The following is a 17,400-nucleotide window of genomic DNA, read 5'->3' on the forward strand; positions in this document are numbered from 1 at the left end:
TTATTCTGTGATGACTGCCTTGCCAAAATTTTTCTCTTTCCTGTCAACAGCCGTTCCTTCAATTAATGAATGTTGATGCATTGAATGCTGTTTTTTTTAATTTCGTTAGAGATATCACATATATGTCATAATTAATCTGTTTTCTATCATTATGCTGCCAATGTGTACATCTGAGATTTTTAAAAATATATTTTTTCCCTGTCCTCCCGTTCACATCCCATTCATCAGCTGATTCTACAAATGAGCCACAGTGAGTTGATGAGAGCAGACGGCATGTTTGATTCAATTGCCGTACATGTGACATGATATGAAAAGATGGCATATTAATACAGACAGCATGAGATTCAGTGATGACTCACGTACATCAATCATGTGATCCCTTTTGTTTTTAATCACTCAGACACGGCAAGCTAATATTGCATCTGCATGCTGTATGTTGATCTCTCCATTGTTACAAGTGAATGGAGATGTTCTCTGCAGCAGAGCAGGGTGTTGTAGTATAATTATCCCTTCGCTGATATTTTTCTGCCATTGTGCTGCGTTCCTGTTGGGGAGTCACAAGACCAGCAGCAAGGCCAACTGGCAGCTATGTCTATGTGCTCGGAGACATGAGAGAATGACTAATCACAACAAAGAAAGGAAGGGAGGAAGAGGGAAAGATGCAAAGGGAGACTAAAACTTAAACCAATCTGTGGGTCACTGCAGGACAGGGTGTCAGGGAAAGCAGTTAACTAATACAAAAGGGCTGAAGGCGGCTCTAGGGAGTGACACAGCAGGAGAGATGAGAGATGATTTTATTAACAAAATTATCTGAAGCTATTGCACTTCATGTGGCTACGGCACTGCCTGGTCTTATCACTGCTTTTAACCCTTTGTAGGGCACTCATAGAAATACTCTGAAATTCAAAATTTCAACCTCAGTGTTTTATTTGAGAACCTAACAAGACTTAATTACTTTTTAATTTTTTTTTTTTCATTTTTTTTTTTTTCATTATGTAGAAAATCAAGGTCAATGAAATTACCATATTTGGTTCCTTACCCATAAGTGGAAAAAAAAAAATCCAGAAAGTATATATATATATATATATATATATATATATATATATATATATATATATATATATATATATAATACAAGAAAAACACATGTAAGGTGAAAGGAACAAGTATTTTAGAATATTAGAACATCACTTTTAGAACATTACAACAGCATAAGTGCTGATCCAGACACCTGTCAACATCCACATAATCACTTTGAACATCATTCCTTACATTAGTACCATTACTTCATGGTACCTAACAAAGCAGGTCCACTCACTGTTCATGCAGAGGTGGATCTTGCAGACCCTGTAGACCACATTTGACCTGAGATTGTTGACTCACTGTCCTCACTGTAACTGTTTCTGACACTGTCTTGTAATGTGTGTGGAAATTACCCAAAATAGTCACTTGCTCGATAAAGGGTTAATGTTGGGGGAGTGTGACAGTGTCTCCATGAACCCTTTTCCACCAGATTGTCAGGAACGTTTTATTACCAGGAACTTATTTTCCTGGGTAAAAGAATCTGTGTGCTTTGCGTTTCCTTTCCAGTATTTGGCAAATACATTTGACAACGTCAAGGCGGTTTTGAGCGTTTTTTCTGAATACGCTCTTTAGTGTATTCGGATGGACAGACAGACTGCAATGCATTTGTAGGAGCAAGGCGAAATACACTCGGCTCTGCAAAATCAGAATATGCTCAAAAGATTCAAGAGATTTGAAAATATCGTATTCTGCAAATACGTTTGACGAGGTGCAGGCTTATTATCCAGAGTGTATTCAGATGGACAGACAGATTACTGCAATGCACTCGAAAGAGCAAGACAGATATGCTCATATCGACTTGAGCCAAATACACTCTAAAGAGCTACTTTAAATGCTCAAAAGAGCAGATGTGACGATTGGACCTCATTGTCTGTGCACTTCTTGTAGCTTCTCTTCTTTTGCTCAGTTTTCACGGTGATCAAAACACAAACAAGTTGAAGCTTGTAGAAATGAAATAAACAACTTTCCAGCCGCACACATGCTACAGTGGGTGAATGTAATTGTGAAATGCTGCAAATGCATTCCACCAATCAGTGTTCTTCAGCTCACAGCCCTGCCCCCAAGAATTTTGGGGAATCTGAAAAGTCCTACCCCCTATCAGGAACTTTTTTCAGGGAAAGTTTGGGTTTGAGGGAAAGTTTCTTACCTGGGTGATTTAGGTGGAAATACACCAAGGTTTTTCAAAGTTCGTGGTAAAGTAAAAGTTCCTAGAAAGATTCCTAGAAAAGGGGTCTCACACACACACACGCACGCATGCAGACTTTTGGTATCGACACTTAAATTGAGCAGCCGAGGATTAAAGCCAAGCAGTGTGCCTCTGTACTATATAATTGCAAAAAGGTTTTTTTTTTTTTTTTAGATATATTCTTTTACTCCAGCTCAGCAAACTTGCCCAGCTAGCTCTGTCTCACACTGTGGATGCCACTACTCTGCTAATGAAAGCAGGTTTACTAATAAAATGGTCACTCGCATGACATTAAAGTGACAGCTTTGATCAGTACATTTAGATAATGAATCTTTGTGGACTTAGATGATCTGACATCTATGTAGTATTCTTGCCAAGTACTTCAAATGTGTTATAGTAAAAAAAAAAAAAAAAAAGCTGATTCGGTACACAAAGCATATTTTTGTAGAATGTAGATGGGCGTTGAACCAAGATAAGGTTTAACAGCTATTGTTAAGGAGGTAAAGCAGGCTAAAATGACACATTTTTCTTCCCTATGGTTTTGTTTCTTGCTCTTCTGTCCTGAAAACGCTGTCAGAAATAAATCCATTTTGTGTGTCCTTGTGTGAGTTGGACTGTGTGTGAAGCATTTAGACATACTTTTACATCTCTGTGAGACATAGATGCAGCATTCAAGTGTTTTCTGTACAGTTTCATCGGTGTATTCCTCAGAGTGATCTCTTCAGATCTTTGAGTCTCAGCATGAAGAATAACAAAGCACATGTCTATTCAGAACATGGACAGGGTGGCTTTTTGCCTGTTTTTTTTTTTTTTTCTTCTTCCCAAAAGCAGCATCTGACTCATCTCTTTTGTTCAAGTGTTGTCCACGTTTTTTCTGAGGAATCAGTATGATTTGTGCTTTGACATAGAGTAGATCAATTAGAGGGTTATGACAATAGGTGTTGGTGGTGGTGGAGGAGGAATACCAGCAGGTAGTTGAATGAAACTCATACTTGAAGATCCCTGCTGCTGAGTGGACAGGGGTTGACGGATTGAAATGGTAAATAGTAGGGGAACAGATGGATTATTTGAAGTCGATCACACTGTTGTACAACACAAAATTACTGGCTGAAAGGACGTGTTGAAAAAATTACTAAACATGAATTAGAATGTGATCACAGTGTGGGATAGTGAATGTGATGCAGAAGTTGAATTGCCAACAACCATCAAAAGGTGAATGACGGTGTTTTGAGTGTTGACATATTTCATTAATCCTTTCAGCAGTTTGGTATTGGCTATTATGAGCAGAATTCCTTTAATTTCAGATCTGAGTGATTTTTATATCACAATGCTAATTTGAATCAGATGTTTCCATAGTTACTTGTGGAGCCTTCAAACTGTGCTGTAAATAATTATGTTTGGGGGTTAACAGATCAGAATCAGAATCATGTTTATTGCCATGTAAGTAAACAGGATTCACATTACTGGGAATTTGCTTCAGTGGTTTGGTTCATACATAGAACATGGAGTGGGTATGACGCATGCAGTAAAAAATAAAGTGAAATAGAAAAATATAAATAAACAAGTAAGATAGAGAATAAACAAGTAAGAAAAAGTTTCAAAATATGCAATATTGTGGACAAAGCCAATGGATTTGAGTGAGACTATAGCGGTACCGTTTATGGTTCTGTGTAGATAGTGCAAGTAATTAACAGTGCAATCAATCAGTCAATTTTTCAGCAGGTGGATAAAGTGACAATGCAGTGTTTTAACAGCAGAGGGGAAGAAGCTGTTTCTGTGATGTGAGGTTCTGGCCTGAATGGATCATAGAGATACATTCTAAGGTTAGGGTCAGGTTAGAGTAAGGCAGATTTATGGTTCAACTCTATCTCACAGAAATGATATATATATCCAGCTAAATGGTAATGACAAAACTAATACTGTTGTTAAGTCAGTAATTAAATCAAAGTAAGCAAATGTTGCAAATTGTTGAAAGAAAACAAATCCTAGTTTGGTGCTTCATAACATCCAACTCTGTACATTATCAGAAACATGGAGGAACTGAAAATATCTGCAGAATTATGACGAAAACTGATTGATTGTATAATTGCTTATTTAACCCATAAAGGCCCTATGCTACTTTTGTGTTAGTTCCCAAATAATTTTTTCTCAAGACTTCACCTTTTTTAAAGTGATTTATCACCATTTATTATAATATTATCTTCTGTATTTTACATTTTCTCTGTGAACTCTGATTAATGTTGAGGGTTATTATATTAAAAACAGTGAAAACTGGAGAAAGAATGACTTTTGCAGCAAATCTATCATTAACTTAACATAAACCAAGTGTCTCCATCCACTGTCATCGATCAAACTCCATGGGTTTTACTGCAGAATCGATGTTGTAGAAGATGACGGTGTTTCCACGTTCACTAAAGGCGGCCTTACACTGTGCGAGTTTAGAGACGATTTCTCACTCGTGCGACTATTTCTGGGATCGGGCCCGATGTGCCTCTAATCGTGTGTCGTGCTTCGTGCAGTGTACATGGGGTAAAGAGAAGCGATTAGCACCTCACGACCACCTCACGACCAGCAATTGTGTGTTCGCAAGGAAAACGGAGCTGTTTGAAATCCTGCTCGCTTCTCGTGAGTGTATCGTACTGTCAAAGCAGTGCCACGACCCCATGTGCCTCAAATTCTCACACTGTGCATGCGCAAACACAGACGCGTACAGTAGCGTACAAGCTAACAGTAGCTGGCTGTTGTCCTAGTGCAGTTTAGCTGTTGCAGCTTACCTCTAGTTCCCACTGTACGATTGACAGCCCATACTGTCCACGTCTGGCAAACCAATTCCTGCACCAAACACGTCACCGTCTTTTCTTCTTTTTTGATTCCCGGCAGATAATGGCACATATTTCCAAAGCAGCTCATTGGTTTTTGTTTAGCACTACCATTTCGTGGCTCACGCCAATACACAATCGTCTATGCACTTTTACGGATTCCTTGGTATTTTAACGTTGTATTTCCGGATACAACACTCAAACGTGTCGTGCGTCCTGTGGTGTATGGTCCTACAATGTGAGCAGTCAGGTCGCATACGAGCGTCGGTCCGTGCAGTGTGAGAACAGGAATCGTGAGCCTGACTGTACGACTGATTCGCACAGTTTGAGATGGAGCTGCGTGCAACGATCGAAATAATCGCACAGTGTATGGCCGCCTTAAGGAGCCTCTGAACGTCCAAATGAGTCATACGTGATGACCATGAAAAGATGACAAACTGTATTTTACACCAAATGTTTACATGTATTGATAGGATTAGTGGATCAACAGATATTAAACAGTTTATATCAATAGATGATTTTCATCACTGGTCTTTATGGGTTAAATCAAACCAATCTTTTCCCAGCCTTAGTCAAAGTACTTCTGTAGCCTGAACGTAGACACCTATTGGACCCAGAATGCAAACTCCAGTGTCTGGCAGAGTCCTGGATTTTGTACATCCATAACCCGCTATACTTACCCACTAGCTGCTGAAGAAAAAGAAGTTAAGGGTCATTCAATTGAAACTGATATTTCCTCATATCAAAATGAAGACATGGATTACATTTGTAGTGAAATGTGCCACAGTGGGTGTTAAATGTATAATAGCATTTACATGTTAATTGGATATCAACATGACTTCTGCAAGTTCAGGGTCTCCATAAAATGAATAATATATCAGTGAATGTTTCCTGAATACATGGAAACCTACTGTGTGTGTATGTTTACGTGTTTATGAATTACTCAAGAGTGTGTGGACACAGTTCGACACAGACGAAAAACAAAACAAACCTCATGCCTGTTAAATTATTATAATTAAGCAGTTCTACATGCTTGATCCCAGTTATAATTAGTCAAATCTAGGTCCAACTGTAACAACAGCACTGTCATCAAAGAGGTACAGAACAGTGGAATATAGGAGAACTAGAAATGAAAAGAAAAGAAACGAAACTGGGGCTGTTGGTCAAGAACTGCATTTCCATATTGTCCGCCGGGACTTTTATTCATTCTATGTTGTCATCTTTGGAAAAGAAAAAGAAATGTTTATAATTGTTTTATTATTATGGGCTGACATCTCTTTCTTTACTTACCATTCCCTGTGTTTCATCGAAGCCTCTGCAAACAGGCCCCATGTCAGCACCCATCACCATTTTAATTCCTCTTCTTCCCTGTACTCTGTACTTTCTGTTTGGCTTTTTTTTTTCTTCTTCTTCTATCCTGACGGCCATTATCTTTCCCCTCTCGTCTCAAGGTTTGTCTCCCGTGGTCTTTCCTCTTCCTTCCTCATAGCTGTCTCCACCTATGCTGTCTGTGATACAGTCACCTTGTTAACACTTTGAAGCTGTTAAGATCAGAGAGCTTGACAAGGTGCAGTGAAATGTGGCAGGCCTACTGCTGATTACACAGACTTAAATATAAGACAGCCAGTTTGCTTCCACTTTGAAACCTACAATAAACCTGGGATTCACTTGAGCCCCTTTCTTTCATCTTCACCGGAAACACAAAATCCTGCTAAGCAAATGTCTTGTACTTATTTTCTCTCTTTTTTTTCTCTCTTTTTTTATGTATAGCTGTGTGTCTTTATGAAATAATCCAATTAAAAATCATTAAGAGATACAGTTATATTACGCACTTAAGTATCTTCTAGTAATAATTTTACAGCTCTTTCTAATTTAGTTAGTTCTGTTCAGTTACAGTTTGTGCTTCCATCTATCGTGATGTCTATAATCTCAAAAATGCTGACTACCAAATAAGCAAGAAACTTTCCATCACCACATATGAGTCATATGTCATCTCCTTCAGCAGGTTAGCCTACAGTGACAGTTAGACACTTTGTTATGACCCAGAGGTGAACTTGACAGGGCATCAACAACCTCTCTCTCCCCTGAGTCACCCTACAGCTTTCCACTGTAAACCCCAAGGCTGTGTGAACTGCTACTATCATTAAGTTGAACAGAATTTGAAAACAATGAATCAGTATGTTGTTTTTTTTTTATTGTTCAAGCCATCATGGTATACTTTTTAGAAGTGGTAGATCTAGGAAGTGTTACACAGAGTGGCAAAGGAAGGACGGTTTGTAGTAAATTCCAAATATATATTGTATAAATGGATCAACAAAAGACCTACAAAAATACTTGAACTATTTATTGTAACATCAGGCTCTGTATCAACACATTATCCAAGTCCATTTAAGGAACAGCAACAAAACCACTGTTCAAACAAGACTGTGCAGCTCTTGAGCATTAAAAGTATTAAAAATGAAAATGCTCTAAAAAAAAAAAGTATTGTCTTAGATGAAGTGGAGTAGAAGACTAAAACACTTGTTAAATCCCTTTGGGTCAATTTATTGTTTATTTCTGTGCTTGTGGGCATAGTCGAAGTGTGTGTTTCAGGCGCAGCTTTAAGAACACAAATGTTTAGAGGGCATTCTATAGTTCAGGGGCAGCTCACTGCATGATGCTGAGAATGTTCGTGCTCACAAATATTAAGCTTCAACTAACACAAAGCCTGAAATACTCAGATTAAGATTATAACAACGACTCTTCATCTTCAGTGTGGAAGCCTGAAATACTCAGATTAAGATTATAACAACGACTCTTCATCTTCAGTGTGGAAAGAGATCTATGAATATTAATTGACAAACTAGAGAGAAACACTCACCCTTTATAAGGAACACATTGTATAGCCGTATTAATATCACTTGATGTTGTGATTAGACAGGAGGACACTGGCCTTTAACATTCTCATGAAAAATAAAAGATAAATTAATAAGTGTAGTGAGGTTTTATTGTGAAGTTGCACTTAAACATCAATCAGCTAATTGCATTGCTCTGACACTTCTGACTTACAGTATATGGCAAACTGTAAAAGCAGAAGTAGTTTGAGTGTAAAACAGTAGTACTATACATTAATAATTATATATTTCTGCTTTTACACTGATGATGTCTTTATGTGTAAATGAATTGTGCAAGTTAAGGTCACAGCACATCCTAAAAGCATTTGTTTATTTTGACTGGAATCAGATTTTGTGGTCAAAATGAATTCAGTCACTAAAACATGATACCAAAAGTGACACATTTTTATCATTAAAAAGGTATCATAATAACTCCACAATGCTCTCCAAAGGTGATCAGATGCAAATATTAAAGGCCAAATGGGACATTTATACAAGTCATGCCAAATTTGATATATTTCTCCACTCTCCAATGAACTGTACTGAGTTGCATAATCAAACATACAAAGCTTGTTTGAAGGCATGCCATGGATTTGATCACATGAGGCAGCTATGATTCTTGCTAATGCGCAGCTATGATGAATGCTTGCTCTTCATCGTTTAATCGTATAAAAATCATCAAAGTCATATTTCCACCCCTGGTTATTTTTTGCTTAGCAAGAGACGTCCTGGTTCTGACCTTTAGTTTGCAGAGAACAACTTAGCTAAGCGTAGTGTGTGTGTTTTTCTAGCTGCCAACTTGAATCACTCCAGTGAGGATAGACTGACAGACAGATGGGTATATCCAGCCTGAGGGGGGAGAAATAGCATCATCCTAGCAGAATGATGAACTTGCCGTGTATTTTTATGTGTCTGTGTTTGCCCATGTGTATGTGTGCACACGCACTGTAGGTAATAGTGTGTGGTTGGATGCGCACATGTACAGTAAGTAAGAACTTGCAAGCATGGTGTCAAAATATGTGCAACCGAATTAACAAATGATGACATTTTACACACATTCTTGTCTGTAAAATCTAATTTGAAAGTACAGAGAGGGGCTAAGGGAAAGTATCTAGGGGAAACATATCTAGTGGTGCAAGAGTATGCACACTTTTATTGGATAACTCTCACAGTTCAGACCAGTGAAACTTCTTTTATTATAGCTGAAATATTGATACCGCCAAAGCATCTGGCAGTATATTTTCCCTGCTTGCTCATGTATTTGTCTTCAGGATGATTCAGAAAAGAGAGAAAAGGCAAAAACAGATAGATAAAAAAGGAGGGGGAAATGGATGAGGGAAGCAATATCAAGGCAGAGGCTTGCATTATTCCATGGTTTTACGACAAATACTTAATGAAAACCCCCGCGAGGGTGATAGAAGCCTGTATTTAATTAAGCCTTTATAAAATATTAAGCAGGGAGGCCAGGGCGATTTCCCCTCTCCCCTGGTCTGTTCAGTAGATTGAACCACACTTACACTGCATGGACAACTCTGCATTATAATTTCAGAGAGAAGGTGAGTAAGGGGAGGGGGAGCAGGTTTGGTACTCAGTAAAGAGCCAAAGGGGAACTTGGGATGGGGGACCAATGCTGCTCCTACTGCTGCCTCTGGAATGTCTTCTAATCACATTAGGTTGGAACTATAGACCTGATTTATAAGGGCTCTTTTAAGTTCGCTTTTCAGCCCGAGCACCTCCATGTCTCTACCTTTAACAATCTTTGAGATGACTTTGATCTCCTAATTTGGGCGTCACATCGTGTGAAGGGCACAATGTGCAGAATAGGTGTAAATCATTTATTGGAGCTGTGGTGTCTTTTTTCAAGATGACAATGATGGCCGGTCCGTAGGGATCTCAGGGAAGGTTTAAGCTGCAATAGCTGTTGGGGAAGTAAATGAAGGAGTGGGTGATAGAAATGTGCTAATTTCTTTTGGTCACGGCTGATGTCCGAATTTCATTTTCTGACAAGTATCAGCTTCACAAGCCATTAGTATCCACAGCACATGTGACATTTAGAAAACTCCCTGCAAAAATGTCTGACAAAATGATCTCAACTCATGTCCTCATATTAATTTTTTTCTTTTTTTTTTTACCACCCGTTTCTTTCATTGTTATATATAATATAAATAGAGATGCGTCTGTATATGTGACCTTCGTTTGGAAGTTTGTTTACTTGATAACAGTGTACATGTAAAAGTCTAGTCCATTCATGCATGAATTATTAATAAAACTCTGTGGTGTTTTTAGAAGTTTTTATTACTCCCCAAAAAAGACTTGTCCATTTAGATGTTTTTTTCCCAAAATATCTGATAGATAGAAGAGATTTGTATATACATGCAAAGTACAAATGTGACTCTGCACTGTTTATGTCTCTTATCGGTTCTGTTCTGTCCATCAGGTCCCTACAGTTTGTGTACATTTAATGAAATAACATAAGTACTTCATGGAACATCATGATAACTATGATGTAAATATAAATTGTAATCAGTATCTTAATATTTCAGTTCCTTATATTTCATACTAATATTTTAGGGCAACAGATATAATACAGTGATCATTCATACCGTAACCCTTTGTTGGGCAAGTGAGTATTTTTGGTAATTTCCACTCACGTTACAAAACAGTGACAGCGACAGTTTCAGTGAGGACAGTGAAGCAACAATCTGAGGTCAAATGTGGTCTACAGGGTCTGCAAGGTCCACCTCTGCTTGAACAGAGACTGTAACTGCTTTGTTAGGTACTATGAAGTAATGGTACGAATGTAAGGAATGATATTATGCTCTAAAAGTGATGTTCTATTGCTCCAAAATGCATGTTTTTTTCACCTTACATGTGTTTTTCTTGTATTTTTATATATACTTCTTCGATTTTTTTTTTTTTTTTTTTTTTTTTTGTGCCACATATGGGCAAGGAATCAAATACGGTAACACAAAAGTAATAAAGTCTTGTTAGGTCCTCCAGTAACACACTAAGGTTGAAATTTTGAATTTCAAAACATTTCTATGACTGCCCTATAAAGGGTTAAGTGTGACTGTTCACTGGGGTGCGTGTCATGAATGAAAAAAGTTTGAATATGGGATCTTGAACCCAGATCAGAGGACTTTGATTTGGACTGGTTTTGGGTATGAAATATTTAGATTGTGTTTTTTGTAATGTTCATGAATATCAAAAACTTAAACTTATAAAACTTATTTTGTGGTGTTCAAATGTACTTAAAAATGTCTTAATTTTCCTGAATTATTCTTAATTTACAGATCCACACAGATTCAGATGAAGGTGAGGGAAACATCAAGTACACTATCTCTGGAGAAGGAGCAGGCTCCATCTTTATCATCGATGAGCTAACAGGAGACATCCACGCCACGGCAAGACTAGACCGTGAGGAGAAGGCTTTTTACACACTGCGGGCTCAGGCTAGGGACAGACTGTCCAATGACCCCCTGGAACCAGAGTCTGAGTTTGTGATAAAGGTCCAGGACATCAATGACAGTGAGCCAAAGTTCTTGGAGGGTCCTTATATCAGCAGCGTGGCAGAACTGTCACCTATAGGTAAGAAAAAAAAACTTACAGCAGGGTTGAATTAGCAGTTGTTATGTTCACCTTGGGGGGAATATGATCACTCTTTCTGTCTGTCTGTATGATTACACACATATTACTACACTATGAAAATTGGTGAAGAGCCTAATAGCGAAGGATGAATCCCACAAGAGTAGTTTCCATAAAATGGAGCAGAGGCTGGAATAGTTTTTCACTTTCTTTGAAGAGCCTTGGGCTAAATGGGTATCAGTTAATAAAAAAGAAAAAAAATGAACTAACCACCAACTAGCATCCATTGTCAAATTAGACCTTTGTCACTATGGTAACAGTCAGGGAGGATTTTTTTTTTTAATATACATATATTTTGAATTATTGTTTGTAGTTTAATGATATTGTGCAATGAGGAGAAGAGTAGACCACTGACCTTGGCGGGGGTCTCTGAGTGATCTTATAGTTATTGTGGGGATGTAACGATTACCGGTATAATGATAAACCACGGTAAAATTGCAGGCGGTTAGTATTACTGTTTAAATTCTAATTATCATGATAACCGTGTTCGATTACTGCACTTTTAGGGGGAAAAACCCTATGTAAATATCTGCTTTAATGTCAAATATTTGAGTATAGTTTTAATTTATTACAATTTAAATTTTCTATACCTAATATTTGTAACCAATATTCACTTTTAAAGTCTTTGAAAAGGTTCGTTAAGCATCTGTGTGTTATTTATGCAATAAATTATATACATTTTTTTAAATCAGATTTTATATTGATTTGTGTGTTTTCTGGCCTTTTATGTTTTTATAGTAGGTTAAAGTGAAAAAATAATAGACAGATGAGATAGATGAAGTTGTGCTGAAAAAACAGATCCCTAACATGGGTATAGTAAACATTTGTTTATATAGTTTATAAAGGCAAAATCAAAAGTACTGAAAAACGGACAAAATAGGCTTAGACCACTAAGGGTTAATATTTGAATGTTTCTGCCAACAGAAAGTACATTGTGCCTATTGTTTTATTTGGTTTTATGGTTGTTGTTTTTTTTTTTTTTTTCAAAATACAACTTTGTTAAATTATTTCAGTGTGTGTATTTGTACTTTTTGAACATTTTGAGCTCAATTTCAACAATACCACGATAATAATGGTAACCGTGATAATTTTGGTCACGGTAACCGTGATATGAAATTTTCATATCGTTACATCCCTAAGTTATTGTGAGGTGTATGTACAGTCTATAACATAATGTTTAGTCCTGGAATTAGGGGAAATTGTAAAATGCCAAGAAGAGCAATATGTAAAAATTTCCTCCATCATGTAAAAGAAAGAGCAGACAGGAGAAGTTAGGTGAAAAAAAAAAAAAAAACGCACAGTCAGTGAATTTACTGTGGATGAGAGGGAATAAGAATGGTGACATGGACATTTTAGGATGATCCCCAACTAGGCTGTTTCAGAGCTTTGACCTGTAGGCAGGAATGAAATGGAAAATGAAGGAGACAGTGCAGGAATAGAGAAGAAAAAAAGGTAGAAGGATTGCATTACTCCCATATGAGCTTTGTGGCTGTGTTCTGACACACTGTTATGAAGCAAATGATGAAGGGGAAGGGGGGGACGGGGGAGGGTGTAGTGGAATAGAGGTGCTTCAGAAGAGGCGATAATGCTGAGGGTATAGCACATTTTGATGAACACTTTTGACATTGAAACCACAATGCTTTTAATCTAGACAAACATGTTTTTATTGTGAGCAACAGTATTAGCAGCGCTCCATGGCTGCTTAAAATTCTCAGCTAAATGGAAAAGACAGGTGAATGAGGGTGTCAGGGGCTTCATTAGCATAACATTAATGTCAGAAACACAGCTGATGTTTAATAAACAAATTTCTATTTGCCTGTCAAGGGGTATCACAATACCATGTGTGCTCACAATGTATGCGTGTGTGTGTATTTGAGCGCACAGTGCGGGGGTGTGTGCATGCATATGCAGCAGAGGTGGGGGTGCTTCTTGTTTGAGTGACTCTAGGAGTGGTGCAAAATGGAATGGCTCTTCCCTGTTCAAGCCTGATTGGAATTAATTCCTGCTTCCTCAGCACGATCCAAACCATGGGCATTTTCTGCCTACAGTGCTCTCTAAAACTGAATAAGGTGTGTGTGCTTGTGTGTGTGAGTGAGAGTCAGAGAAAGACAGAGAGAGATGGAGAAAGAGAGTGAAGGACAGTGGTGCAACAGAAGTAGCAAAAACAGGAGGAAGATGAGGAGAATGGGAAAGATGCAGAGCTAAGAGTTTAAGAAGAGGAAGATGCAAAGCAAGTGGAGGTGACAGAGTTATTATCGACTCAAGGAAATGATAGAGACGTAGAAAGCATGCTTAGTAAATGTTGGTTAATGTAATCTTAATCATCATGACCCCTCCACTTTGGCTGCTCCACCTTGTTCAACCCTGTCGCACCTCAGTCAAATTACCCACTAAATGAGTGCGCGGTTCATGTTTTAAACATTGTTGAGGAGCTCTAGTCTAATGAGGTAACAGCCACTGCTTAGTTAAGCATTCTCCTGCTCCGTTTTGTGTCAACTCTTCCCTTGGTGTATATCTGCTAAGTCTGTTTTTTTTTTTTTTTTTTTTTTTTTTGACAAAGCAGTGATAAGGTCACACGAACAATGACAAAAAGTGAAAGAACTGAAAGGGGTGAAAAGAAAAGAAGAGCTGAGGAGCTGAACAAAACAGCATCACTGACACACGTCACTCACAGGCGACTGCCCTCTCTACGAGTTTAACAGCATTTTTAGCAGGGAAGGGGTAGCTCGCATTGGTTGAATTTATAATTACCTGAAAGAAACTATTCTCAAAGGTATTCATGTTCATTTTTTTTTCATAAATACATAATTTTGCATTTGTCAGTGATGTGTCAAATTCCTCACTGCGTTCTGGTGTCCAGTACTACCTCAAAAAAAAAAAAAAAGATTTTCACATCTAGCTTGGAGGATCTAGAAATGGGAAATAAAATGAATATTTATGTTTCCAGTGAGATATAATGACACAAAAATGATAAATGTTGTATATTATGACTAGTTTGCATCAATTATAGATGGAGTGTGATGCCATTTAAGAAGTCTACCATGATGCACAGCAGGTCAGAAAGGACGATCTCATCTTCTATATTTCTTTTTACAGTAGGTCATATCCACTGTTAAGGGGCATTACCATCACCTACTGTTATTGCTTTTTCACTGACAGTATCAGCTTGACTCGACTTGACACAGCTTTTTTGGCATTTTTCAAGTACCACCAGATACCTTCAGACACTATTTCTTGTATCATCTGTGCTGATGTTCAAACCAAGCCGAATTATGCTAAATGTGACATTAGATCATTCAGATCACCGACTGGATGATCCTGAATTCCTGCTGTGTCAATACAGAAGTGTGTCATAATGCTGGGATGGGGGACACTGAGTCAAACTATTTGGAAATCTCCCAAAACATCTGAGTAATATCTCTGATTCCATCTTGATAAATTGACCACAAATCTGAAGTATAAACAACTCTATTCTAATATGACTTTTTTATATGGTGTTTTAATTTCAGAAATGATAAGTCACAGTTTCAAGTTTTGTTCTCCTTTGTTACCTCACTTATAGCCACAGTCACTCTGTATACAATAAGTTACACTATGTTGCTATGACTACCAGCCATGCTGATGAAATACTATACCTGCAGTGCAAATGCTGGAGTACTGAAGTGAGCCAAGCTGTGCCAAGTTGAGCTGAGCTGATACCAGCACTGGAAAAGTGGTATATTTTTGACTGTAGACCACAGTTAATATCCCCTTAACTAAAAGCAGCAGAACAGACAAATAAACACTGACCCCATTGCAAAACTTGTGATTTTTTTTTTTTTTTGTGGCTACATCTGCAGCAGTCGATGTCACTAAATAACACACTGACTGTTTAATGAGCATAGTGATATATTTTTAGTACACAATACTTTTTTTTCTATTTTCATGCTCTACATACTCAAAATCTTTTCAGAATGAATACTTTTTATGGAATTTGGACATAGGTTCTGTTCTCTAAGGAGAAAGGAAAGTATTTTATGCTCTGATAGAGGCAGGTTGTAAACATTAGCCAGCCCAGTGATGCTCACTCCACTGTTTTATGGCTATCCATACAGCACACTGCCTCGGAATATGTGATGCCATAATAGTATGAAAGTAATCAGTAGTCAGCTGCCTGAGGCGTATTCATTTTTACTTATCACTCCTGTCATGTCTCCCAGTGCATGTCTTTGTCATAGCTTTACAACCTCCCCTCCTAATCCCCTCCTGTCTGTCTCTCCAACTGTCTGTCTTCCTGCTCAAGTCTATCTGCCACCAAGAATAACACTTGTGTACATAGTCTGTTTGTTTTTCAGGGTTGGTTAACTTTAAAAAAAACAAGAGGAGAGGGCACATAAAATAGGAGTGGCAAAGAGGATGATGAAGTGTGAGGGCCTGGGCTCTAGGTTATCCTGTGGAAAATGTGCAGCTAATGAAATGCCTGTCCTAAATCAAATTTGTAGTGCATGAGTGATTGAGTGTTGCTTTGAGTACCGTGCATGTCTTTATGTTGGGAACATGGATGGAGTCACTCTGCAGAATGTTAGCGTTGTCCTCTGGCTTATGATGATAAAGACTGTAATTGATGGATTTAATATATTGTAGGTTGCGGATATCTTGCACCGAACACAAGCAAAAAGTTACAATGAGGTGACAAGTTTAAGTTTTGATTTATTTGTATTAATTTTAGACAATTTTCAAAGTGATGCAAATGTGCATTGCAATGTGCACATTTTAATGCACACTTGAATTACTTTGCAGATATAGGTGTGGTGCATTTACAGAGCTTTATGATTTGTTTATTTTAGAGCAAACTGCAGCATGAAATAAAAAGTGAAATATTTATTTTCAATTTAAAATGTACCTTAGATGTATGTAAGATGTATGTTTCTCTCTTTGCTTTTTAATGTGGACCATGAGTCTGTAATAAAGCTTATCTATCTATCTATCTATCTATCTATCTATCTATCTATCTATCTATCTATCTATCTATCTATCTATCTATCTATCTATCTATCTATCTATCTATCTATCTATCTATCTATCTATCTATCTAATAGATTATGCAAACGAATGATTCTGCATAGGAAAAAACAAAATAAAATGTGTATAAGCTAAAGCAAAGCTGTCAGCGAGAAGAAACTAGATTCATATATGACTGTGTATTTTCCTGGAAGCCATTCTGTGATGGCCATCTATTAATAATCCTCCCAGTGCAATCATGATCAGCAGATTGAGAAAATGGATGGATATGGTTGTTGCCTGTAAATACATTTATCTTTCATCTGCCTTTTATTTACTTCCTGCTTTTTGTTTTGCCGTCAATCTCCAGTGAATTTAATGTTTCCTTGCATTCGTGACATTTGTCTTTTGTATGGCAAATGCACAAAAATCACTCCTCTTCAACAGTAATCTTTTTAGGCAAGAACTCAAACCAAGGTAATTGCCCACCTCTTTAACCTTTTAACTGAAATGCTGTGTGTCTAAAGGCTCCAAATTTTGCTGTCTAAAAAATGTTCATAAAAATAACATTTACATACACACAAAGCTGATTCAGTGAAGGGTAAATGCATTTTCTTTCCTACTAGCTACAGAGAATTAAAATACTTTGGTTTGCCTCATGCATCTATAATGTAGGTTTGTTACAGTACAAAGAGATATAGATGTATTCTGAAATCAGAAACTATGAATTGTCAGCCTATTTTTGATTAATGATGTTTCACTTACAAACAAACAAATCATCTGTCTTTCATGGCTCATCCTCGAATGCATTTTT

At 37.5% G+C, this 17,400-nt stretch overlaps 1 protein-coding gene across 1 annotated transcript in view; it reads left to right on the plus strand.

The window, feature by feature from the left end:
* cdh22 (cadherin 22) overlaps positions 1 to 17,400 on the plus strand; it is a 269,721-nt gene that overhangs the window by 168,657 nt on the left and 83,664 nt on the right. The window contains exon 4 of the mRNA XM_030133936.1: positions 11,255 to 11,549. Within this exon, the coding sequence (XP_029989796.1) occupies positions 11,255 to 11,549 (295 nt within the window). The remainder of the gene's footprint in view (positions 1 to 11,254; positions 11,550 to 17,400) is intronic.

Source organism: Sphaeramia orbicularis, chromosome 5, assembly GCF_902148855.1.
Source record: "Sphaeramia orbicularis chromosome 5, fSphaOr1.1, whole genome shotgun sequence".
NCBI lineage: Eukaryota > Metazoa > Chordata > Actinopteri > Kurtiformes > Apogonidae > Sphaeramia > Sphaeramia orbicularis.